Below are 25927 nucleotides of genomic sequence, written 5' to 3' on the forward strand. Positions count from 1 at the left end.
GCTCACCTGGCCCCCAGAATGATAATCATTTAGAAAATAGTTTTTTCATTTCTTACAACTTTGGCCCAAACAGATGTACAGATCTCATACATTCATCCTTTTTTTTTTTTTTTTAAAGTAGGCACCACACCAAACATAGGGCTTGAACTCAGGACCCTGAGACTCGAGTCACGTGCTCTACCAACTGAGCAACCCAGGCACCTCTCACACATTCATCTTTTAAATAGAAATTTCTGAACAAATTTGTTTCAGTGGATTTTTTTTAAGATTTTAATTATTTTATTCATGAGAGACACACAGAGAGAGAGCCAGAGACATAGGCAGAGGGAGAAGCAGGCTCCCTGCAGGAATTGCAATGTGGGACTTGATCCTGGGACCCTGGGATCACAACCCAAGCCGAAGGCAGATGCTCCACCAGTGAGCCACACAGGCGTCCCATCAATGGATTATATTTTATTTTCAATTTAGACAGCCTGTTCTAGGTGGAAAATTGTTTCTGAGACCCTGTCTTCTGAACACAGACTTTAAAACTCCATTAACTTCCAGATATCCACAGCTTTCCAAAGTCTCACAGAGATTTGTGAAAGCAAAGATTAATGCTTGCATGCTTAAAACAGAACTATTAGCAATACTGAAACTTGGCATTTCTTCTCATGCAGCCTGCCTTTCTTTCTCTTCTCTGCGAGAGACCGGAGTCAGCGATAGTAAAACCATTCCTGTTCCTTTCTCCCATTCTTCCAGAAGTAAAGTCTTGGCAATAATACAGTTTCTGCCTGGAGACTCAAGAATGGCTGTGTGGCAAAGGCTCCTCAGGGACCCCACCCCCACCCCCCAAATCATCAAGATCAAGGGCAGCCATTTGGGATACTAGGGTGCTGGCCCCAATCTGGGAGGCATCCTGCGCCAGTGGTGTTTATGTGTATATGTGCGTGTGTGTGTGTGTGTGTGTGTGTGTGTGTATGAGACAAAATAGGCTTAGAGAAATGTCTGTGGTAGTTGTCATCCTGTACCCCAACAATCCCTGGTCTTCATGTGTCCCACTAGGCTGAGTGCCAGCCCAAAGCAAGCACCCAGTACACAGTTCTTTGAGTAAAACCCAATTAAGGCCACTTGAGGAAAGGTGTATCTTTAGCCCAGACAGAGTGCTCTGCCCATGCTGGGATCCACACCCTCTGCTGGGGGCAGCCAGATGACAGAGCCCCTACCAACAGCCCTTCCTCCTTCTGAGCCCTGCTGCCAGCCATATGACCCCCGTGCTTGCGAGGAGCACATCAAGCCAGGCAAAGGCTGACTTCATGGAAAGAGCAGATTGGAAAAGACCCAGCCTGGATTAGGACAGGAATAACAGGGCATCGCTTAGGATCCTGTTGAGGAAGGATCTCTTACAAGGCTCTGTGGTCCCTGAGATGTCAGGAAATCTGCCAAGCACGGAGTATTATTTCATGTCCTTTAAACTTAGATGGACACAAAGAATACAACAGAGACAGAGATTGGCCTATAAAATTCATATAAAGTAATACCTATAAAATGCTATAAATGCACATTAAGTCAGCTTTGAGTCACATTTGAAATAAATGACATATTAGACCCTATTTTTCTTCCCTCCATCCCTTCCTCCTTTCTTCATGTGTATTTAATCATCGAACAACAACCTGCCAAGTTCTGCTCTGCATCAGATGTGAGCTCCCCATGCTAGTTTGCTAGAGCCGCATAACAAAGTACCACAGACAGAGGGGCTGAAGCGACAGAAATTTATTGTCTCACCGTTCTGGAGGCCAGCAATCTGACATCCAGGTGTCAGAGGGCAGATTCCTTCTGAGGCTGTGAGAAAGAATCTGTTCCAGGCCTCCACCACAGCATCTAGTGCTTTGCTGGCAATTGGTGGTGTTCCTTGGCTTGTAGAGGACCACCCCTGACCTCTGCCTGCATCCTCACATGTGCGTGTCTGTGTCCAAATTTCCCCCCTTTTATAAGGGCACCAGTCGCATGGGATTAGGGCCCACCTTAATGTCCTCATTGAATTTGATTACCTCTTTAAAAACCTGGTTTCCATGGGTAGCCCAGGTGGTTCAGTGGTTTAGCGCTGCCTTCAGCCCCAGGGCCTGATCCTGGAGACTCGGGATCAAGTCCCATGTTGGGCTCCCTGCATGGAGCCTGCTTCTGTCTCTGCCTCTCTCTCTCTCTCTCTCTCTCCCTCTCTCTCTGTTTCTCATGAATAAATAAAATAAAATCTTTAAAAAAAAAAAAACCACCTGGTTTCCAAGTAAAGTCACATTCTGAGGTAGCAGGTGTTAGGATTTCAACATATCTTTTTTGGGGGAGGACACAATTCAACCCATAAGATTCACCAAGGGCAAGGACTGTTGTCTCCTTCCCAATGCTCCTGTGCCACAGCCTCACACAAAGGAAGGAAAGCCTTGGGAGAGTGCATATATCCTTCTGATAAATCTGTATGTGCCAGTAAGGAGAGGCAGTACAGCTCAGAGGTTAAGAGCAAGACTCTGGAACCAGAATGCCTGGACTTGAAACCTGGCCCTGCCACTGTGTGACCTTGGGCTGGCTGCTAAACTCTCTGAACCTCTATATACCCATAGAAGTGTTATGAGGATTAAATTCTTACTATATGTAAAGCACCTATAACCATAGCTGGCACATAGTAAGTGCTGTGTAACATTCACTACATAGTAATCAAGACAGCATGGTGTTGGCATAAGGACAGCCATATAGTCAATGGAACAGAATAGAATCCAGAAATACAAAAGATGTCAAAGTAATTCAATGGGGAAAGTTAGTCTTACCATAATACCAAAAGACTAAATATTCACATGGAAAAAAAGGAAATAACCCCAATCTCATGCTACACACAAAATTAATTCAAAATGGACCATGGAATGAAACATAGAAGCTAAAATTCTAAAACTCCTAGAAGAGAGTGTAGGAGGAAGTCTTTGCAACCTTGGGGTATGCAGAGATTTCTTAGATGGGACACAAAAAAGCATGAATTTTTTAAAAATTGATTAACAGGATTTCATCAAAATTAAAAGCTGTGGCTATGTAAAAGAGTTTGTGAAGGGAACGGAAAGGCAGGTCAGTCAAATATTCACAAAGTATACATCTCACTGGGGACTTGAATCCAGAAGATATAAAGGACTCTTAGAATACAACAAAAACAGGACCAACAGCCCACTTGGAAATGAACAAAAGACTTGAGCAAACATTGTACAAATGAAGCTATCAAAAGTTTTAATAAACACATGAAAAATTGCTCGACACCATAAGGCTCCAGGGAAATTAAAACTAAAACTCACAATGAGATACCTCTGTTCACCGTAAGGATGATTAATACCAAAATGTCAATAATACCAAATGTTGATGAAGATGTGGAACCACTGGGAATCTGACGTGGTACAGCCCCTTGGGAAACAATTTGGCAGTTTCTCATAAAAATTTTACCCATACACTCGAAATATTCTTCTCATGAGTATTTACCCAAGAGAAAGCAAAGCACATGTCTACACAGAGCCTTGGATCCCAATGTTTATAAAATTTTAGTCAGAAAAGTTCAAACTGAAACAGCCCAGATATCCATCCGATGAATGGAGTAACACTGTGGTATATCCATTCAATGAAATACTACTCAGCACCAAAAAGGAACAGTATGTGCAACAGAGATGATTCTCAAAAGTATAGCGATCACCAGGGCACCTGGGTGGTGCAGTTGGTTAGATGTTTGACTCTTGGTTTCAACTCAGGCCCTGGTTTCGGGTCATGGTCTCAGGGTTGTGGGGTGAGCCCTGAGTCAGACTCCCCACTCAGTATGGAGTCTGCTTGGGATTCTCTCTGCCTCTGCCCCTTCCCATCTCCCCTCCTGTGCGCTTGCTTTCATTCTCTCTCTCTCTCTCTCTCTGTCTCTAATAGATAAATATTTTTTTTAAAGTATAGTGATCACCAATATGGAATTCTAACCTAACCTAGTGTCATGGAAAGCACATCAGTGGTTGCTTGCAGCTAGGGAAAGGGGCACAGGGAACTCTGGAGTGATAGAAATGTTCTGTATCTTGATATGGTCATGGCTTTACAAGTGTATAAATTTGTTAAAATATACCACACTTGATCTTAGCCAAAAGGCCAAGAAGCGATAAAATATACCAAACTGTACAATTAAAATCAGTGCATTTTATTGAATCTACGAATTGAATGTAAGTCAATAAAGTTGATTTTTAAATACTAACCATGACAAAAAGCCTTCTCTTTATTAGCCCACCAGCAGTCCTAGCACTGTGGGGTGGGCAGGAGGTGTTGGGTACAGGACTGCTGAATGACTAAATAACCCTTAGCTCAGAGGTCCCCAGAAGAGATTTCTTGGAGGCTGACAGTCCATCTCCAGCTGATGTCAGTAACCGTCAGAGGCCATTGTTCATCTTAAGTTAATGTTTTCACTAATGACTTTAATGTTGAGTGGAAATACCGTCTTCACCCTAATCCCTTTCGACAGGCTGCACTTTAAAACAATTTAAAAGAGGAAGAGATGAAGAAAGGAGCCCTGCAGACTGGTTGGGTTTCCCACTAGGATGGACAGAGTTGTTTTTATCCCTTTCTTTCTCACAGCTATTTCTTTGGTGTCTTCCTAGTCACCGTCAGAGACTATTTCCAAATCAAGGACAGTGTTTCCAGCTCTACCTTGGTTCATCAGGAGACTTTAGGGAAATGAAACTGCCAGATCCCCATCCCCACCCCAAAGCATTTGATTGTTGGTATCATGATGTAGGACAGTGATTTTCGGTTGGTTTATATCTGGGGCATACTTGCTGATACTGAAATTGTTGGTGGTGCCTTTGAAGAAACTAAAACGAACCAAAAGAAAAAAAAAGAAACAGAACACTGGAGTCAGTAACAAGTACACAGTAATCTCAGGTAACAATGCAACACGTGTTAATCTCGGGACAGCAACTTAAGTGCTCGGTGTCTGGCAGTGACTGTGATGCTTGTTGTGGCAATTTCTCTTGTCATTTCTGTGCTCTGTCACTGGGCACTATAACCCTAGGAGACAAGGCTGTCACCACACATTCCAGCTATGAGCAGCCTTGGTCTTCCTTGCCAGCGTAACGGTGGGGAATGGGGAGGCCATCCTGAGATTGTAGCAGAGACATTCTACACGGTGAAGATCTACATGTGTGGGTATCAGAAGTCAGCAGGGGTAGGGGAAGAGTAACGATTTGTGACTCAGGGCATAGTGTCTCCAATGCCTTAGCTAAGTCTGTGTTTTAGACTTTTTTTTTTTAATTAAAAAAAAAGAAGCTTACAGTGGAAAATTTGGAAAAGACTGAAAAATGATGATTAAAAGAATAACCACATATTCCCACAAACAGCCATTATAAGCTATTTTTTTGCATAAATTTTTCCAGGGTATATCAGTTTAACAGAATCATAATTTACCAAACTGTGTACATAAATATATGCGAGATACAGCTCTGTGTCTGGCTCTTTTCCCTTAGAGTCGTAACCTGAGGATTTTTCTGTTCTTTAAAATTCTTTTAAAATACATGAATCCCTACATAATTGTCATCTGGATATTCCAGTATTTATTGAAGGATGCAATTGTTGGTGTACTCCTAGATGCTTTCTATTTCCTCATTAGTATAAACTACAGTATTTTTGAAGATCTTTGTCCATAAATCTTCTACCAAATGTCTATTTTCTTAGGATAAATACAAGGCAAATGACTGAATGGAAGAGTATGTATATTTTTCAGCCATCCCTGCAGTGTGAGAGAGCATGTATTCCACTTGCTTATCTCCGAATAGCAATAGAATGTGGCTTTTGACAAATCCCAGAATCTCTGATCCTGGGTGTCACTGACCTTCCCCATTCCCCACCCCAACCCCCAACCCAGGGGCCCAGTTTCGTTATGCATGTTGCTCTCGCCCTGGCAGCTCCTATCTGGACTTTCCCTTTGGTGGAACCCAACTCATGACGGTTTTAGGGGGAGAGATGACTTGGATGCTGGCCCTTGTTTCTCTTTAGAACTTTCTCAGCAATTGCTGATCTTTGCTGCTTCTGTGGGTCTCACTGGGCCTGGCTTCCCACTGAATGACCAAACTGTCTTCATCCTCCTCCTCTGCAACCAGAAAAGACTTTGTAGATGATCCCAACCCTACTTCCTACCAGCCACATGGCTTTGGACAAGTTCCCAAAACCTCTGTGTCTCTGTTTCGTTACTTCTTCTGTAAAATCAGACAACTAATTAGTCCTACTTTGGGAAAGGCTTCCCAAAGGAAATTGTGGATGTTTTTGTTTGGTTTTAAAGATTTTTTAATTTATCTGTTATTCATGAGAGACACTGAGAGAGAGGCAGAGATATAGGCGGAGGGATAAGCATGCTCCCCAGAGGGAGCCTGAGGCAGGACTCGATCCCAGGACCCTGGGATCACACCCTGAGCCAAAGGCAGATGTTCAACACCTGAGCCACCCAGGTCCTCAAGCTGTGGATGTTTTCCAGCCGTGTGGCCATCAGCCAAGCATGTTTTCCACTCCAACCCCTGACTTTCCACACCGGACCCCCTGGTCTCCTCACTGTTTACACCACGGTACCCAGGCAACACCCTGTGGCCTGTCCTCTGGGCACTCGGCTGGCCTAGAGCTGTGCCCACTCACCTCCTGAGGTGCACTTGGCCAAGTGGAACAGCAGCCCACGCTGTCTCTGGGAGAGCTCTCCCTGCTCAGAGCGGGGTGTGAGGAAAGAGGAAAAGGAGGAGGGCTCTGGGTTCCTGCAGCAAGACTCCTTCAGCCTTGAGGGCAGGACTGTGACCATTCAGCTGGGCAGAGGTCACTAACAGCCCTATAGCTGTGGGACACTGGGCCAGGGGACATGGCTTCAGGAGCTACAGTCACGTGGACTTCCTGGTATCACACCCTAGAATGAAACTGACCCACCCACACTCAGGGAGAGTAGAAAACACCAGAACCTTCTCTGCCCCCTCCTACCCCTGGGCCCCTGCCTTGGGAGCCTGCCTCTATAACATCTAAAACACAGGGGCATTAGAAGTCGAGAGCACTTGCTTTCCATGGCAGGCTGGCACCAAAGGGTGGGTGAAGGGCTACAGCAACCATGTCCATTTGGTTCATTTTGCAGACCTGGCAGGTAACCCCACCCTTCCCTAGAGAGGAAGATTAGAAGGAAAGGGGAGTGTGTGGACACTCAGTAGGTGCTCAAGGTTGGTGATTTTCTTCTCCCACCCTTTCTCTTAAAGATCTTTGCCTCTCTGGCTGTGGCCATAGACAAAATGGCTGGGCTATCTGAAGGTCAAAGCCACCCTTTAACCATGATCCCAGTGCTGGTTCCCAGTCCCAACATTCCCTTTCTCCTGCTACTAGAAGTGAAGTAATAACCATCTGTCCTTTGCCTTGACCTAGGGCTTGGTCATCGAGCGCCTGGGACGGAGACCCCTCCTCATAGGTGGCTTTGGGCTGATGGCCCTCTTCTTTGGGATCATCACCATCACATTGACATTTCAGGTGAGAGGATGTGCCTGTCATGCCCTGAAGGAGGTCAGAATGGAGCCAGCCTCTGGCTTTGGTGCTCTGGGGCCTTGGATTGGGAAGTTCATACTGTCTACGGACAACTCTTATGATATGGCATTCCAAGGGGCATTTCGGCTAGAAGCTGCTGGATGCCCTCAAGGAGGAGGGTTTAGTAACAGGTCCTTGGACTGGAAGACAGACACTGGATATATAGTCCTCTCACTGCCTCTAGTGAGCTGTCTGAACTTGACCAAAATACGTCTCCTCTCTAAGCTTCAGTTTTCTCATTTATGGAATAGAGAAGACTGCTCCAGACACCCCTAAGATACCTCCTCTGGCTCCCACATTTTAGCACAGAGCAGCTGGAAGTGCCACATGAGGCACTTCCACAATTATCATATCATTGCCTGTGGGTTCCAGCAGGAGTTCTGCTCCTTAGGGCCCCAGCTCTAAAATGAGACCGTTGTCCCTATGCCCAGGGGTGTTAGGAGGATTAAATGAGAAAATGTACCTACAGTACCTGGAAGGACACCCAAATGTAGGTTTGGGGGGATGGACTATGCTGTACCTAATCCTGGTGAAAGTGGTATTTTTCCCTTTTATGGAGACAGGAAACTGAGGCATAAATATAAATGCAGAAGCTGCTCAAGGCTGCACAGCTAGTAAATGGCAGAACTGGGATGAGATTCCGGGATCTTGGGGTTTCCATCAGCCCCCTGTGCTGCTCACGACAGCCTGCAGTGACTGAGCACTTTCTTGGTGCCTAGAGCCTGTCTCAGCACCAAGTGAAGCACGAGGCAAGGTCACAGTAGTCAACAAATCTTTGCACTTTTCAAAAATGAATCCCTAAGTGGAAAGTTGCACATGTTGATCATTTGCCAAATGTCTTAATGTCCCAAAAACCTCTAGAAAAAGGCAATATTAGCTGAGTGGTGCCTGACAGCACCTGTCCTTCAGAAAGGTGGTGCTACTGGGCACGCTGACCACTCAGGAGGCAGAAACATCTTCCTTGGGGGTGATGTACTGGCAGTGGCTCCTCCTTCCCAACTGCCGACCAGGGTTTTCTACCAGACAGGATGCCCTTGCAGGCCCCTCAGACTGACCAAGCTGGGTCCCTCACTGGTTGGGTAATGTTCTGGGGCATTGTCTTTCTGCTGCTGTGGCAGACATTTGGAAGGGCTGTCTGGAGCATGTGGGTCCTCCTAAGCCTGACTTCACAAGGTCTCAGAGCTTTTCCTTGCTTGGCTGCCCCATCACCCTTTATCCTATGTCTCAGTGAGTCACCCTCCTCTATGTTCTCAGGGACCCCAGGGGAAATCCTGCAGTAGCACTTATCACAGGATTGGCTTTCCCTGTTGACTCATCTTTCTTCTCTAATACAGTTGTGGGAGCAGGGCCATGCCTGTATCATTCCTGTGTTCCCACCTCCTAGCCCAGTGCATGGCACCCAGGAGGAACCAAAAACAATCTGCCATATGAATGAATAGATATATGTATATATGTACGGATGGATGGATGGATGGATGGTTAGGTGGATAACTTAGTGTAGCAGTGAGCCATGCAGTGTACAAGAGCCTACAATGCTCCTCCCAATCCTAGATCCTCCTTCATCAAGAGCTGATGGACTTGGGCATGGAAGATCAGCTCTCCCCATTTCTACCCATCACCCTCTACTCTGAACATTTGCTGCTCACTCCTGTGCTGTGAGCACAGGAGTGGGTCCTCTCCTGTTCCTCTCCTGTTCCTCTGTGCCCTTGCTCACATAGAACCCTCTCCTGGAACCTTTTCTCCTCTCCTTTTCCTGTTGTGTAATCCCAGCTCAGCCTTCAAAGGTGAGCACAGACTCCTCCCCTCCCTGAATCTCTCTAGATTGGGCTCACATGCCCCTTCTCCTCCCCCACATGCTCACCATGTCCCATCATTGGTGATACCATATTCTAATTATCAGCCATTCAGTCTGCTAGTACAGGGGCAATTTCCTAGATATCTTTCCATGCCCAGCACCAAGCACCCTGACCCTGCCAGACAAGTGACAGCCCCTTCAAACATATTTAATGCCTACAGTTAACTTATCTCATACCTATCAGGACAGGAGGGATAGAAATGTAGTGTTTCACACAATAATAGAGATTAAGAAAATTTTTTAAATGTGATAATGCCTATAAAACTTCCCATATTGCCTGTTCAGACTACACACTCAAGCAGTGTTGGTTACTCATTTATTTACCACCTGCTGTATGCTGAGGACACTGATAAATTCTTGGGAGGCATCAAATTCTTTCACCTCACATTTATAAAATAGGCAGATAGAATGGCTTGGGGGTTATCATTATCTCCATTTTATGGACACTGAACTGGGACTCAGAGATGTGAAATGATCTCCTCAGGTCATGCAGATAGATCAAGGAGGAATTGGGGTGAGAACCCAGATCCTCTCTACCCCAGTACCTCCTTCCCTGCCCACACCTTTGCTCTTTCACAGGACCATGCCCCCTGGATCCCATACCTGAGTATTGTGTGCATCCTAGCCATCATCGCCTCCTTCTGCAGTGGGCCAGGTAAGGCACACCTCCTTCCCCATGGGCACCAGTGAGCTGGGGTGTTCTCGCTGGGCAGATGCAGTCCGGGAGGGGCAAAGCCCAACTGGGAATGGAAGGGAAAAGAGAGTCCCCTACCTGTTTTAATGCAGTGCTGGCTTTCATTTCCATCCCACAGATGGTAGGTAACAGGTAACAGGGTCACCCAGAGTTAGATGGCTGATAACATACTGCGACATCACAGCTACAATTAACAGTTAAGAGCTCTGAGCTAGATACTCAAGCTGGGATGAATGAGAGATACTCAAGTTGCCATCTGTGCCCATGGAGAAGTGACCATTTAGCATGGAAGATATTTATGATATTAATAATAATGATAATAGTAATGTCTGAGATTTATTGATCGCTGGGTGTGTGCTAGATGTGGCCAAGCACTTGGTATGTATACTAGCTCATTTAAGACTCGTGGCAGCTGTAGAGAAGGCGGGGCTGGGAGCAACTTGCATGGAGTCAGCTGTGGTGGGATCGCCTGACTCCCAGAGAGAGCCCTAACACCACCTTGCACTGTAGCTGCATGAGGGTGGAGTCTCTCATGCCTTGATTTCCCCAGGACTTACTTCCAGCCCCAGCTCTGCTGTTTCCCTAGTAGGAAAGTCCTCTCCTCTCCATCTATTAAATGGCCTTGCCATTCCCTGGCTCTGTGTCTGTGTCCTCAGGGGCCCCCACCAGAGAGGGCCCCCTCAGCTGGGACTGAAAAGGGTTCAGGGCAAGGCTGACACTTGCATACATCTGGCTGGCAGGTGTTGCTGTGGTTCTTTGTTTGGGTTTCTGTGTTGATGAAAACAACGCTACGTTTCTATCAACGCATAGAACTGAATTTCTGTTTCTCCCTTCACGTTGCTGCTTTTCATGGGCCGTCATGTTCATGTCCTGTCACATCCGTGATGGATGAACAGCATCCGTCCCCAACTCAGGACAGCAGGGTGTTATAGTGAGAGGCAAAATGGGCTGCAGAATGACTGGGGGAGAGCATCAGACACACACACGTGTGTGTACACACCCATACCGTGTTGTGATGGTGATCAGAGGGCCAAGGAAAGTGGAAGCACCCTCTGGGCAGGGCAGCAAATTGACCGGAAGGCCAGGAGGCACATATTGCCATTAAAGCGATTCAGGGGGTATTTGTGTTCAGTCCTACAGGGCCCCCGTCATCCCCTCTGTGGGCAGCATTCATGTGGGCACCCCTGCAGGGGGCAGCCAGAGGCCCCACACTAAGCCTTAGAACACTGGGGAGCAGACCAGAAGGGCAGCCTCTGCTCCCATGGGGCTTACAGGCTGGTGTGGAAATCCCACTTGACACATCAGGCCCAGTGGGTCCTCTCCTGACCTCTTAATCTAAAATCAGCACCCACACATGTACATGCATGTGCCCACACACACACACACACACGTATGCACACATGCAGATACACATATGTGTACATACATAGATACATGCAAGTACACACATGCACACATGTACACACACATGCGCACAGAGACATGCATGCACATTAATGCTTTTTGGGTTATCGTCTTCCATAACAGTTTTTCCCAGGAAGAACCATGAATGTTCATGCTGTATGTCACTGGACATCTTCCTGTCTGCTTCACAAGTAGGCTAAATTGGACTCACCCACAAGCCCTGTGCTTTCTTGACCAAAATCACTCAGCTGTGCCTTGTGTTTTGTCCCAAGCCCCTCACTCTTCCTAGGGTGGTGTTAATTTTACTCCCAATGTGGGCAAACATGGTTTCCTTCTGATCACAGAGCCTACTAAGTCTCTGGTGGTTTAGACTCTAAGCTCTCCCTCAGGATCTGGGAGCCTCCAGGTGGTCCACCTGCCCTCCCTAACCCCAGATCAATGGGGGCCCTCTACCCTCTACTCTCCAATCCCCGCCATGGTCACCCAGCAGCCAGACTTCACCCACTACGTGATTGGCCAGGCTTTAGAAACTTCTCTTGAATTCACATTGACAATGTGCAGCTTAAGCCCCAGGGGAATTACCTGTCTAAGGGAGGCAATTGCTCGGGTGGGAGATCATCTTAACTGGACAAGAAGAATGGATCCCAAGAGGAGCCTCATTGGGAAAATGTGTCGCAGAAATGCTGATAGATAAGGGGCTGAGACTCCCCGTTTTGAGGCCGCCCCTCCAGGATTAAGTGAAAAGGATATCCTCCTGGGAAAGAAACCAAGAGTTTGCCTGAGGCAGCTTCTGTGATGAGCAAATCAATTCACGGAGGCTTGACAGGAAGTTGAAATTAGGTGAAGGAAAAAGAGAGAAACAGGGTAGGCAGTTTCCTGCTACATATTTTATCTGTGCGCATAACCCCGAGGCAGTGGCTGTGACAGCTAATAAATGAGGCACCATAAAAGAGCTTTATCTCTGAGGGAAAGGAGATGCCACCAAAGCATTTCAGTTACAGTGTGAAAAATCTTATGATGTGGGGGCTCTGTGCCTGGCACCAAGTGAAACCCTCCCAGGGAGATTCCCATGCTGGTGGGGAGGACAGACACAACATGGAGTATGGAGTCACTGCTCTTATAAGGTCACTCTGCTCTAAGTGCTCCAGAAGGCTAGAAAGAGTCACCCTGACGGGTATGTACCAAGTGCCTAGTGAGCTTGTGACCAATACAGGGCTCCCTGATCTATGATGTTGATTTAATATGCAAAGACGGCCCACCCAGTTGCATTAAGTGGTCCAGAGCTTAGATGGGGGTCAAATCAGATGACTCATTTCCCCTCAGAAGTTAGGAAACTATGTGCAAAGCAGAATAACAAGTAAATTAATTTCTAACCAAGCAGAAATCACTGAGTAGGAGCAATGGCATGTATACATTAAGAAGTTAGACCTGCAAATCAAGAGCTATATCCTGACACCAAATCAGTGTGTGGTCCTCATTTTTGAAGCTTGCTTAATGACAATTAAATGGGAATGTCTCACAAAAGCAGGTTAAACAAGCAGTGGTCATTACTCAAGATACATCCACATCCCTAGAGTGTGTTTACACAGCAGGTGGGCTCTAACCCAAGTGAGCGCTGCTAATGGGAATTCTTCACAGTCCCGTTGCAAGCAGGAGACCCAGCTTCCACACCTGTTACCATGCAGGATTTGGGGGAGATGCCCTTTATAAAACCAGCCTGCAAACTCTTAACTTATTATATAAATTTGAAATTAGGTCAAGGTCCAGCAGGAGAGTACTGTTGGCTGGGATTTTAAAGGGAATTGCATGAACATCCTGTTTACAGAGATGTGGGCACAGTGAATCAAGAGAAAAGATGTAGGCGCCTGAGCAACAGAAGTAGTGGGAGGCTGCCACCATCCCCTGGGGCCTGAGCAAGCATGGAATAGATTAGTTTTAATTCCAGTCAATTTCTCTGTAAGAAGAGAAATTAAATGCAAAGAAATAAGATCATGTCAGGTAAAACTAAACTTTGAAGCTCCATGACCTTATTTTGTACTTAAAATAAGACAAAATCAGAGAGGGAGACCAACCATAAGAGACTCAACTCTAGGAAATAAAGTGGGGTTGCTGGAAGGGAGAGGGTAGGGGATGGGGTAACTGGATGACAGGCATTAAGGAGGGCAGGTGATGCGATGAGCACTGGGTGTTGTATACAACTGATAAATCACTAAATTCTATCTCTGAAACTAATAATACACAATTAAATGTCATTTAATTTATTTTAAATTCAAAAATATTTTTTTGCTCCCACTCTCACCTCCAAGAACCAATTTTTATCCCAACTGAGAATGCATGATGTAGAGAAAGATATGGTTTCATGGAGTCTTTTTGTGTAGGGCAGTCATGTCTGGGAGCATAAAGAGCAATAAGAACCATCCCAACCAGGAGCTTGGAGCCCAGGATTAAAAGCAGGTCCAAGTAAAGAAAAAGAAGAAATGAACTCTCATGGAGTTGGGAGATGATAGAAAGTTGAAGCTCAGAGAGGTTAAGTGCTTTCCCAAAAGTCACACAGCTGGTAACCCAGAATTCTAGTTCAGGGTTGTGTCAGTCCAGATCCCGAGCTCTGAAGACCTTTAATAGGCTACCAGGTGTCAAAGAACAAGAGTTCCTGTCCCCTTTAAGGTCCTTCTAGCCAGCCTAAGAATCAAACTGGCATGAGAAAGATTAATAGGAGAAAGTCAGATTTAATAGGATAAGAAATCCACACAGATATGGAAATTCCAAAGACAGGCAAAATGAGGCAACGAATAACCCCAAAACCTAGTGAATTGAACAATGACTACTTATTACTGCTCCCAAGTCCGTGGGTTGACGTGCTGGCCATGCCACGCTAGCCCAGGTTTTGCTCATCTCCACTCATGTCTGTGTTTGGCTGGCAGGTTGGCTGGATGCCAGCTGCTCCAAAGTGGCCTTGACCACTGGTCTGTCGTTGAGAAGGGAGACCTGGCCACATGTCTGTCACCACCAAGCAGATTAGCCTGGGCTTGTTTACTGATGGTAGCAGACCTACAAGAGAAGAAGTGTGCAAAACCTCCCGAGGCCCAGGCTTAGAACTCAATGTCACTTTGGGACAAAAACCAAGTGACAAGGCCAGCCCAGAATGAAGGTGTAGAGAAAGGAGACTTTACCTCTTATGGGAGGGGCTGCAAAGACCTGTGACCCTTTACAATCTTTCCAGAAGTTGTAACCCTAGAATAGGCAAGAGATGACAGTTATGGGCTCTCATCTTAGAAATATAGATAGATGGATAGATGGATGGATAGATGGAAGTAGATATCATTCATTCATTCACCCATTTCACAAGTAGTTATGGAGTGCATGCTTTGGAGCAGGCATCCTTCCAGGCCTGGAGATATAATGGTCTCACACACACACACACACACACACACACACTCACAATCTGCCCTCAAGGGAGCTTATCTTGAGTAACAGAGGTTAGGGTCCTACTGGGAGGATATGGCACACTCAAACTGGGGTAACTAGAGGAATGGTTGAAAACAAGAGAGAGTGTAATAGTAAAGGCAGATTATAGGGAAATATCAAAGACCTGATTATTTAGATGATCTCAGCTTACAACACTAACTTCCAGCATCCACCCCTCCACCTATTGGCCATGTAGAGAGCCAAACAGGTCACTGGAAGTTAATTCATCAAAAGTCAACACTCTGAAGGTCAAATTGCTGAAAGCCAATCACACAGAAAAATAATTTGCTGGATTTTTCTTATTTCTATATCTATCGAGAATGTATAGAATTCTGTACAGAAAAGAATGATTTTTCACTGCTTTTATAGATTTCTGTGTTGTTCATTTTGTCTGCACACGTGAACTTTGAAGAATTTTCCTCTTTTTTTCCTTCCTTCCCTGTTGTTGTAGGTGAAGGTTTCTGGGGAGTGGGAAGGCACAGCTGAGTGGCATAAAGTATATTCTCATCCACAATAAGAATACATGTCTTTCTCCTGTTCTAAATCCATTTGGTTTCAGAGATTCATGTTAAAAGTAACCAGATTTGGATAGCAAGGATATGTCAACACATTTATCTTAATTTATTTTATTCTGTGTTTGGGAAACAAGAGTGTGGATAGCAAAGGTTCTGATGCCCAGAGATTAAGGTTTCTCTTAATGTATTCTTTTTTTCTTTTTTTAAAGATTTGATTTATTTATTGTAGACACAGAGAGAGAAAACCACAGGGAATGGGGAGGGGAGAGTAGAGGCAGAGGGAGAGGGAGAGAGAATCTCCAGCAGACTCTCTGCTGAGTGAGGAGCCCCATGTGGTCATAACCTGAACCGAAACCAAGAGTGAGACGCTAAACCCACTGAGCCACCCTCTCACGCCCTTCTTATTAACATATTCCTAATCATTCCTGCATTTTACGCTTTTGGCTTGGCTGCATTGACCTTGAGCCAAACATGTGACCTTCCTTGGTCACTTCTTTGAGTCCTGCTTCCTAGCCAGGATGGGAGACACACTCCCTGCTGCCCCAGCTAACACACAGGAAGATGTGGGGCTCCAGAGTGGCCCTCTGTGGATGCTTTGGAACCTCACTCCACTTTTGCCAAAATCTACAGTGATTTGGGCAAAGCCATGTCCCACTGTGGGTCTCAGTTTCCCTGTGGGTGAAATAAGGGGCTGACCCAGATTAAGAGTTCTCTAGCTGGGAAAAAAAAGGGGGGAGTTCTCTAGCTGGGTGGCTACCCTTCAGAACCCCCATCTGTGGTCAAACATAACCCCAGGGCCCCGTGCAGGCCACTGGGCAGACAATAGGAATGGCATTACTTTTTAGATTTGATTTATTTATTCATGAGGGATGCAGAGAGAGAGGCAGAGACACAGGCAGAGGGAGAAGCAGGCTCCATGCAGGGATCCCGACGTGGGACTCGATCCCAGGACTGGGATCTCAACCTATTTTGAGATCAGCGGTGCATGAGGAAGTTGAGGAGGAGGGAGGCTACTGTAGGATCCTGAAGCTACTGAAGCTACTGAAGCTACTGAAGCTACTTTGGCTACTGAAGCCGAAGGCAGATGCTCAACCACTGAGCCACCCAGGTACCACCCAGGAGTCGCATTTTAACATGTTTTCTGAACGATTCCTAAGCCACCAGCCCAGCCCAAACCACTCCTGTCTGTGGAAGCTTCCAGATGTAGTGACCAGCTCCATGACTGCCCAAAGACCCACACTCAGTGAACTAGCCAGACTGAGCACTGACCATTGACGTCTCCAGCACAGACCCTCAGGATGACAGTAAAAGTCACAGTGATAATGATAACAATGACAGTGTGAGCGGGCGTGTACCTAGCGGGCGTGTCAGGGTCTGTGCCGAGTGTCTGACTCCAGCCAGCTCTCTCAGCCCTCACACCAGCCCCATGGGCAGACCACGGCTCTCCCACTGTGAGCATGAGAGAGCCCAGAGCCCACCCCCAAGGAGCTCTGCTCTCCAAGGTCACACCTGGCAGATGCTCCCCAAGCCAGCAGGAGGGCAGCACTTGTGCTCCGAGCTCCTGAGTAGGGTGAAGAGTGCACCCCCAGATTCGCATCCCCCTGGAACCTCCAAATGTGACCTTGTTTAGAGATAGGTCTTGGTAGCTGTAATTAGTTAAGGATCTTAAGATGAAATCAGCCTGGATTTAGGGTGGGCCCGAAATCCAATGACTGGTGTCCTCTTAAGACGAGGAGAGGACACAGGGAGACACACAGAGGCTAAGGTGATGTCGAGTGACATGGGGAGAGTCACAGAACAGTGAGGACTCCTGGCAACACCAGAAGCTGAGAACCTCGGGACCTGGGAAGAACGACCCCTGCCCGCCGACCCCCACCACCACCGACTTCAACTCTGGTCTCCAGAACGGGGAGAGAATACACTTCTGTTATCTCAGGTCACCAGGTTTGTGGTGATCTGTTTCTGCGGCCTGAGGAAACTAGCACGGCACCAAGTTGGCAGGAAAATATTCCCTTACCCCCCAAACAGCCATAGGGGCAGGGCCAGTGGGCTTGGAGATGGGGGGCTTGCATCATCTGGCACTCAACGCCAAGCAGGAGGGTGGCGGGCTACTTGCCCGGCTGAGATGCACCTTCTGCTTATTCAAGAAGGCCAAGGCGAATTTTTAAAATTGATTATTTTCTTCCTTAAATTGAGTGCCTGCTCAGCTAGGTACTTTGGCTCATTCACCCTGGTCCTCACAGCACCTTGCAAAGGGGACACCGTATCCCCAGCGAGGACACCTCTACTCTGGGGAGCCTGCCTTGCCCACATCACCCCCCTCCCTGTGCAGGTGGCCTAGCAGGACTTGAACCCACGTCTCCCCAGCTCTGAGGTCTCATCTTTCCTGCCATTCTCACCTCCTTCATTTTTCCAGACATTTCGTTTTCCTACTTATCTTTTTCCCACAGTCTACAGCAGGCTTAATTAGTGAGCTTATCTCCTGAAACGTGAATAGGAACACGAGGCAGTGCTCTTTACGATTTTTCTGCCACCTTCTCTCCAGAAAGGATCCTCCCTCAGAAGCGATCCCAAGCAAATGGTGCTCTGAGAAAGAATCTGAGCCCCCCAAAGTTTCACCACGTAAGCCTGGATTTTCAACAGAAGTGTGGGAAATTCTGGTCTTGCAGTCCCTAAAATGAGTGACGAGCTCCCAGCTTCTAGGCCCCCCTGTGTCTGCAGGCAGCTTCCTCCTCCTGAACAATCCCTGGGAGCCTGGCAGTGGGATCTGACACTTAACTGTTCCTCACAACCGCTGAGGTGAGAGCCTGATTCTCCGTCTGAGGGTGTTCGTTTCCTGTGGCTGCTGTAACCCAGGAGCACAGGCAGGAGCCTTTAAGGGACAGATATGACAGATATGTGTTCTCTCACAGCTCTGGAGGGGGGAAGTTGGAAATGAAGGTGTGGGCAGGGCCCTGGGGGAGAACCTGTTGCATGCCCCCTCCTGGCTTCTGGGGCCTGCTGGCTTTCCTCAACTTGCAGCCACATCCCCCGTCTCTGCCCCGTCTTCATGTGGCCTAGTCCCCTGGTGTGTGCCCCGCATCCCTCTGCCTCCCTCCTGCAGGGGTACCTGTGATGCACTTAGGGCTCACGTTGATAATCCAGGGTGAGATCATGCACTGACTCACGCCTTGTGCCATATGAAGTGACTATCACACCCTCCAAGGGCTAGGAGAGGGGGTGAGCGGAGCACCCCAGCACCCCTCCCTGTGGTTGGGAGGTTTAGGATCCTACAGTAGCCTCCCTCCTCCTCGACTTCCTCATGCACCGCTGATCTCAAAATAGCTGAAGGAGCTCAAGAGCAGTGAACTAACCTTTGCTGGCCTTCCTTGTGCAACCTGCATACAGAGACATTGGCATTTCTGCTTCTCTTGCTTCTTGGTCCTGAGTCTAAGTGAAGCTCGTGTTTGAACATGTTTGAACACCCTGTCGCCCATGCAGTGGAGATATGAGCTAGATGTAATGCAGGTGCCAGGCAAGGAGCAGTGACCTCTGCTCAGGGAGGTCAGAGAGCGTAAAAAGGAGTATGTTCAGTGTCTAGATCTTGAGGAGTTAGTAGAATGCAATTCTTGGATACTGGTCAGGGTGAGGCAGGGCTGTGCTTGATTCCTGTGGCCACCACTGCAAATGACCACTCACTTGGTGGCTGAGAACCACCTGAGTTTCTTTCTTTCTTTCTTTCTTTCTTTCTTTCTTTCTTTCTTTCTTTCTTTCTTTCTTTCTTTCTTTCGTGTGTGAACCACATGAGTTTCCTCTCCTATAGCTCTGGAGGTCAGAAGTCTGAAATCATTTTCTCTGGACAGGGTTGTTTCCCTCTGGCTCTGGCAAATTTGTTTCCTTATCTTTTCCCACTGAGACCACCCACACCCCAAATCTTGTGTCCTCTCCTCAGTCCTCAGAGCCAACAGCATGGCATCTCCTCTTGTCTCTGATCTCCTGCTCCCTTTATATAAGGACCCTATGATTACACTGGGCCCTCCTGGATTGGATAGAATATTCCAGAATAACCTCCCCAGCCCAACATCCTTAACTTAATCACACCTGCAAAGTGTTTTGTCATACAAGCCAACATGTTCACAGATTTGGGGGATTCAGATGTGGACACCTTTGTGAGAGATTGGGGAAGGGGCGGAGGAATGGGACATTTGGTAGTCATGTTAAAACAGCCTGTAGGAGGCCAAGGGTAAAAGCTTGGGTAAAACCAGTTAGGTTTCTCATCCTGCAGGGAAATGGTGGTGGCCCCTTGGCCAGGGTTGCAGTGGAGGAAGCGACGAGAAATGGTAGATTCCAAATTACAGTAATATTGTAAGTTTTATTATTTTTTTTATATTGTAAGTTTTAATGGGCAGATTGCTTGAGCATGTTGGATATGGGATGTGGAGCAAAACCAGAGCCAGAAGACTCCAGGAACAGTGCTTCTGTTAACAAAGGTGGTGAACGGGAGCAGATTAGGGGTTGGTCCTAGATATGATAGCATAAACATGACCATTAGCCATCCCAGGGCACCTGAGCTGACATGTATAAAGTACAGGCCCCATCACAGTGTGGCTGGTCCATAATCTGATGCCAAGGTGCAGTTTGGGATGAGGGATGTTTATCGGGGGCCCTTACCCATTGAAGGGAGCCATGGGGTGGGTAGTGGAAGACGTTGGGCTGTGATGCAGGCCCAAGGACAGCTCAGCCAACCCCATAGGGAGTCTGCAGCTGAAATGAGCCATCAGATCAGGCCATGGTGTGGCCCAGGCCTTTCCACCACGCCGTCTGCAGTCACCAGAAGTGGGCCACCCTGGGAAGGGTGTGCGCTGGGGCCAGGTGGTTCTCTACAACTAAGGCTGACCCTACTGGGACTGATGGCTGGAGGCATCTGCTGACAGCACTCCTTCCCTGAAGCCTGATCAGGACAGTGCAACTCCATACCTGTTATGCCCACATGCCCTTATCTGCAATTCCAAAATTCAGAAAAAAATAATTACTTTTCAGTTGTTTGGCACCAGAACCTGGCCTGAGCAGATGTAAGCCTCTTTGCTATCTTTTTGTCCCATTTAGTGAGACTCTTGATGATTCTTTCCTTAAAGCTCTCTTCTCCCTCAGGTTCTGGGAGGTCTGTTTCCTACATCTTCCCCTACCTCTCTGGCCACCCCTCCTTTGTTTCCTCCTACTCTCATCGTCTTCCTGTTCGTGGATGCTGGCACTCCTCAGGTTCTGCCCTTGGCCCATGCACTTCTCACTACAAATGCTGTCCCAGGATGGTTTTCTCCACTAATCATGTCCTGTCCCTTCTCCTCTGGTGCCCCCACTCTACCTGCACTTCTCTCTCAATTCCAGACCCAGGCATTTACCTCCCTATAGAACAGTTCTACATAGAGATCATATAAGATCCTAAAAACTGAACATGCCCAGTCAGAAATCATCATTTCTTCCCTAAATTTGCTTCTCCTCCTATATCCCCTTATTTCAATGTATGAAGCCACCAATGACCTACTTGCCCTATAGGTCATCCTAAGCTCTCCAAACCCCTCATTCCCCACTCCTACACAGGCACTGATTTTGAGGTGGGCTCAAAACACCATTGTCAGTGCTCAAGAGGGAAACCAACACATCTCAGCAGAGTACTGAGATTAGACAATTATTGTCATCACCACTACCCCACCACCACCATCACCATCACCACCACTGTCACTATATTATCATCACCATCACCATCATCACCAATACCGTTTATGGAGCACTGATGTTGGGCCAGGCACAGGGCTAAGTATATGACCCACATTACCTCCTCTAACAAGAAACTTAAGTTAGTTGAGACAGAAAGTGAGGCACTTGCATTTGCAACAGAAATGCACATGGGCTCAGAGTCCATAGGCTGGGGCTGGTGGAGAAACAGACCTGAGGGGAACACCACTTCCACCTTCATTTCTTCTCTCACAATGTCAATGACTGGACTCTCACGGGAACCAAGGGAATTGGCATTAACCTTATTTAAATGTGCATTTTCCCAAGTGAGATATAATTACATGATCATGATTCAGTTCTCTGAGGTGTCAAAAACAAGCTTCTAAAATGGAAAAATGGCCCACTGTGTGCACACACTATCCATCATTTCATCTGAAAGAGGGCAAGTTCCCATTGATGAAAGTACCTGAAGGATTTTTGCTCAGGTCCCCATATTAGGGGCAGGATGGCCAGCACTTAGGGGGATTTTAGGCAACCAAAAGTTGACCTTTAAGGAGTAAAACGTGATATTCCCCAGGGAGCCAACATGAAGTAGGGAAGGACCTTGGCTCAGAGCCCCTCCCATGGGTTCAAGTCCTCAGGCAACCATCAGTGTGGCTTTAGCCTTCTTACATGCTCTAGTGTCAGTTTCTCTACATGCAAAATGGGTCTTAGATGTCCTGAGGACAAAGCAAGTGTGGATGTGGCCCTGTGTGCAGACATCTAAAGGGAAATTCTTCCAGGCAGAGACAATAACTAAGGCAAGAACCTGACTGCCATGTTCCAGAACAATGCTGCCTAATAGAAATAAAATTCACACCATGAATATAACTTAAATTTTTCTAGTTGCTACATTAAAAAAGTAAAAAAAGGAACTGGTAAAATTACTGTTGGTAATGTATTGTATTCAGCCCACATATCCAAAACATCATTTCAGCATGGAATCATTATATAAAATGTGTTAATGGGGTATTCCAAATTTCTTTTTTTATCCTCAGCCTTTGGAATTGGTGTGTACTTTATACTTACAGCACATCTCAGTTCAGCCTGGCTCTACATCAAGTGCTCAACAACCACATGAGGCAAGGGCTACCATGTTAGTGCAGTTCTAGAAAGAGCAAGAACATGTGTGTGGCTGGAGGAACAGGAACAGGGTGGAAGGAAAAGGAACGGAAGTCCGTGCAGGAAGGAGATGTAAGACACCATTAGGTTAGCTGTTGGATCCCAGTGCAGTGGGAAAGTGTTTGGGGGGCTTATCAGAGGGCTGTTGGAATCTAATTTCTATTTCAAATGCTCCCTTTGACTGCTCTGGGTAAGAGATTGGAGAAGGTGCGCCCCAAATGTCCTCAGAGACCTGCTCTGCAGCGAGTCTTTCAATAGTAATGATAGTAGTAGTCGTAATAATAGTAAAAGTGGTGTTAGTGGTGCTAATAGTAGTAATATTTGTGGTGGTGGTAGTAATAGTAGTAGTAGTGATGGTGGTAGTAGTGGTGGTAGTGGTCGTAGTAGTGGTGGTGGTAATAGTAGTAGTAGCAGTAGTGGTGGTAGTAGTAGTTGTAATGCAACAGTGACAAGCAAGTACTTTGACACCTATCACCCTTTTAGATCAATGCGCCCATTTTATGGATAAGAAAACCAGGAGCCTGAGAGTAAGTAATTGCCCCCACACATCACAGTTAGTACCAGAGAATGGACTGAGGCCCCTTCCCCTGGGCCACAATCCCTTCCCACCCTCCTGAAATGGCTGGTAGGAGGCAGAGGGGTCCCAGGAGAGGCACCCAGCCCTGCTCAGTTCTCTGCACTGTGTCCTTTCATTTGGGAGCCATATGCTTTGAAATACTGTTTGCTAAGATGGTACAGCATGGGCTGTGGGGCCAGGTTCCTGCAAACTCGAGTTCCTGCAGGAATCTGGGGCTGTCTCATCAGTCTGGTGGTGGCAGACCTTCAAACACTGCCAAACACTGAACCAGCTCCCACCCATTTCCTTCCCTTGTGTTCTGGAAAGAGGAGGAAACTCACTCCTGCAGCATGACACTGAGAGACAGGCATGGGCTTGGGGTCCGATCAGGCCACCCTTCTGACTACTTGTGACACCCTTGGAAAGTCACTTAGCTTCCCTAAGCTGCATTTCCTTGTCTGCAAAATGAGGACAGCAGCCTCCACCTTGTTTAGTGATAGGCACAGTGCTTGACACACAGAAGGTGCTTCCTTCCCTGCCTCCCTCCCTTATCTTAAGGCATGTTTAAATGCATTCCATAACAACACAAATTATAAATTCAGAGTTCTAGAAAGAAATAATAAATGTTCTGATAGAAATTTGGTTTTTCACAAGCCCCCCAAGATGATAAACGCGTGATAATTTAGTGATGCCATTACATGACTTTCTGAGGAAAATTCTAGAGCCTCAGCACTACTGGCATTGGAACTGGATAATCTTTTGTGGTGCAGGTCGTCCTGGGCATCATGCGATGCTGAGCAGCATCCCGGGCCTCTACTGCCCAGCAGCCAGTATCGTCTCCTTTTAGTTGTAACAACCCAAACTGTCTCCAGACATGGCCACATGTCCCCTGTAGGCCGAACTTACATCATTCTGTAAGATGCTCATACAGGGTCCCACAGCCAGTTTCAGGCCAGCTTGTTTTCAAGTCTGAGCCGTTCGTTCACACCCTGTGCTCTTCTTAACCCTGCTCCACACCCGTGAAAGGCTCACAAGACAGTACCTAGCACATCTAGAACCTGGCCAGGCACATAGTAAATGTTCAGTAAACACTAGCTCACCTCCTCACCAAATCCATTTCATCCAAGAAGATTCTTAGGGTCCCACACTCCACAGTTACATCCCAAGGTGTTTATAATCAGAATAGGAAAGGAGCTTAAAATCTACTAGTGATCTTCTCTTGTGTTAGGATACCACACCGGCCGGGGTTTGACTCAGTAAGTGGGGGGAACAGGGGTCACTAAAACAGCAGAGGATGAATCGCATGGTCTTGCTCGCATGCTGAGAAGAGGCGGGAGCTGGATCTTCAAACCCATCTCTTTGTCTTCAAGCCGAGACCTTTCTGAGGTACCCTGTCTGTGTGAGTGGGGCATCTTTTAGACATCTGTATTAGGTTCCTGTTGCTTTTGTAATAAATCACCACAAACCTACTGGATCAATCGGCACATATATTATCTTAGTTCTGAACTCAGATGTCTAAATGGGTTGGCAGGGCTGTGTGCCTCCCTGAGGTTCCAGGGAGAATTCATCCCCCGGCTTCTCTGGTTTCTCAAGCCTCCTACGCTGCTTTCCGTGGCTGCTGCCCCCCTCCATCTTCAAACTTCTGTTTCTGTAGTGACATCTCTTCTTCAGACCTTGATCCTCCTGCCTGCCTCTCTCAAGGACCCTTGTGATGAGACTGAACCGCCTGGATGATCCAGGATCTTTGCCATCCTAATCTCCTTCACTTAATCCTGTCTGCAGAGCCCCTTTGCCCTGTAAGGTGACACATGTACAGGTTCTGGGGGTTGGGACACAGACTTCTTTGGAGGGAATAATTCTGTTATAGCCTCCTTCACGTTCTAAGTTTGCATGAGGGGAAATAAAAACTGAGAAGATGAAATGGCCTTTCCTCTCTTTTATGCCTCCCATGGGCAGCTTGATGCAGTCGACATGCTCCAGGCTTCACACTGACACAGCAGGTTCCCCCGACAACCCCCCCCCCGCCCCCCCGGCACTCTGCAGTTCCGGAAGCCACGCTTGGAAGACATGAAAGTCTTCACTACATCAAACAAGCCTCCGGCGAGAGAGCTGGTTCTGAGAGCACATCAAACCCAAAGTGTTTTCCTGAGACAGTGGCAGCCTCTAATGGGAGGTCTTACCCGCCGCCGAGTCTCATTTATCAGACCCAGTCAGGGGGAGCTGGCCCATGCCAGTTCCCTGCCTTGCCCCTGAGCTTCTCCATCTGTGCACCCAACTTCTTTATTTAAATAAAATATGGGTGAAAATATAAAATCAGGCCTGCTAGAATTATGTCTGAAAGGGGCCCACAGGGGCTCGCCTTATGAGAAAAACAACGCCTGCTTTAGTGATGGATTTTGCCTGCGTTGGCTGTTTACAGTATATTTTTGCTCTCTTACTTATTCTGTTATGTCCCAAATTAATTCATTCAACAAAAGAGTCTGAACACATGCCAGGTGCCAGGTCCTGCGCTCTGTACTAAGGATGCAGAACTAGAGTCAGAGACATTTTCTTTTCATCTGGAGTTGATCATCTAATTGAGAAGACAGACACTCAGACTGATCATTACAGATCAACCTGGGAAGTGTAAATGTAGTGAACTTGACCGTCATGTCTAAAAGAGAGGAGTTGGAGAGGTCAGCTATATAGGTAAGTGCATTCTTGGTTTAGAAGTATTTACTGAGCACTCTGTACGTTGATCTGGGCACAGCAATGTGGTCTTTGTTCCCAGACCTTACATCTCACAGGAGTGGGGGAAGGGGCCCCCCAACAGATGCATATTTATAGAACCCTGACTGATAAACTATATAATACCTTAACATGAGTGACAAAAGCTAAGAAGGGATAAAGTGAGGCACTAGAGTCATGGAAGGCATGGCAGCTTCAGTGAGGGTGAGTAGGAAGGTCCTCGATGAGAAGCCAGCACTGGAGGCAAGAATTGGATGCTATGAAGGAAG

General features: G+C 47.0%; 1 protein-coding gene across 6 annotated transcripts in view; it reads left to right on the forward strand.

The window, feature by feature from the left end:
• SLC2A9 (solute carrier family 2 member 9) overlaps positions 1-25927 on the forward strand; it is a 227177-nt gene that overhangs the window by 173409 nt on the left and 27841 nt on the right. For all 6 annotated transcript variants that reach the window (XM_035714584.2, XM_025437830.3, XM_025437828.3 and 3 more), the window contains 2 exons: positions 7414-7515; positions 10004-10079. In XM_035714584.2, coding sequence (XP_035570477.1) covers positions 7414-7515; positions 10004-10079 — 178 coding nt within the window. The remainder of the gene's footprint in view (positions 1-7413; positions 7516-10003; positions 10080-25927) is intronic.

This window comes from Canis lupus, chromosome 3, assembly GCF_003254725.2.
Source record: "Canis lupus dingo isolate Sandy chromosome 3, ASM325472v2, whole genome shotgun sequence".
NCBI classification, from domain to species: Eukaryota; Metazoa; Chordata; class Mammalia; order Carnivora; family Canidae; genus Canis; species Canis lupus.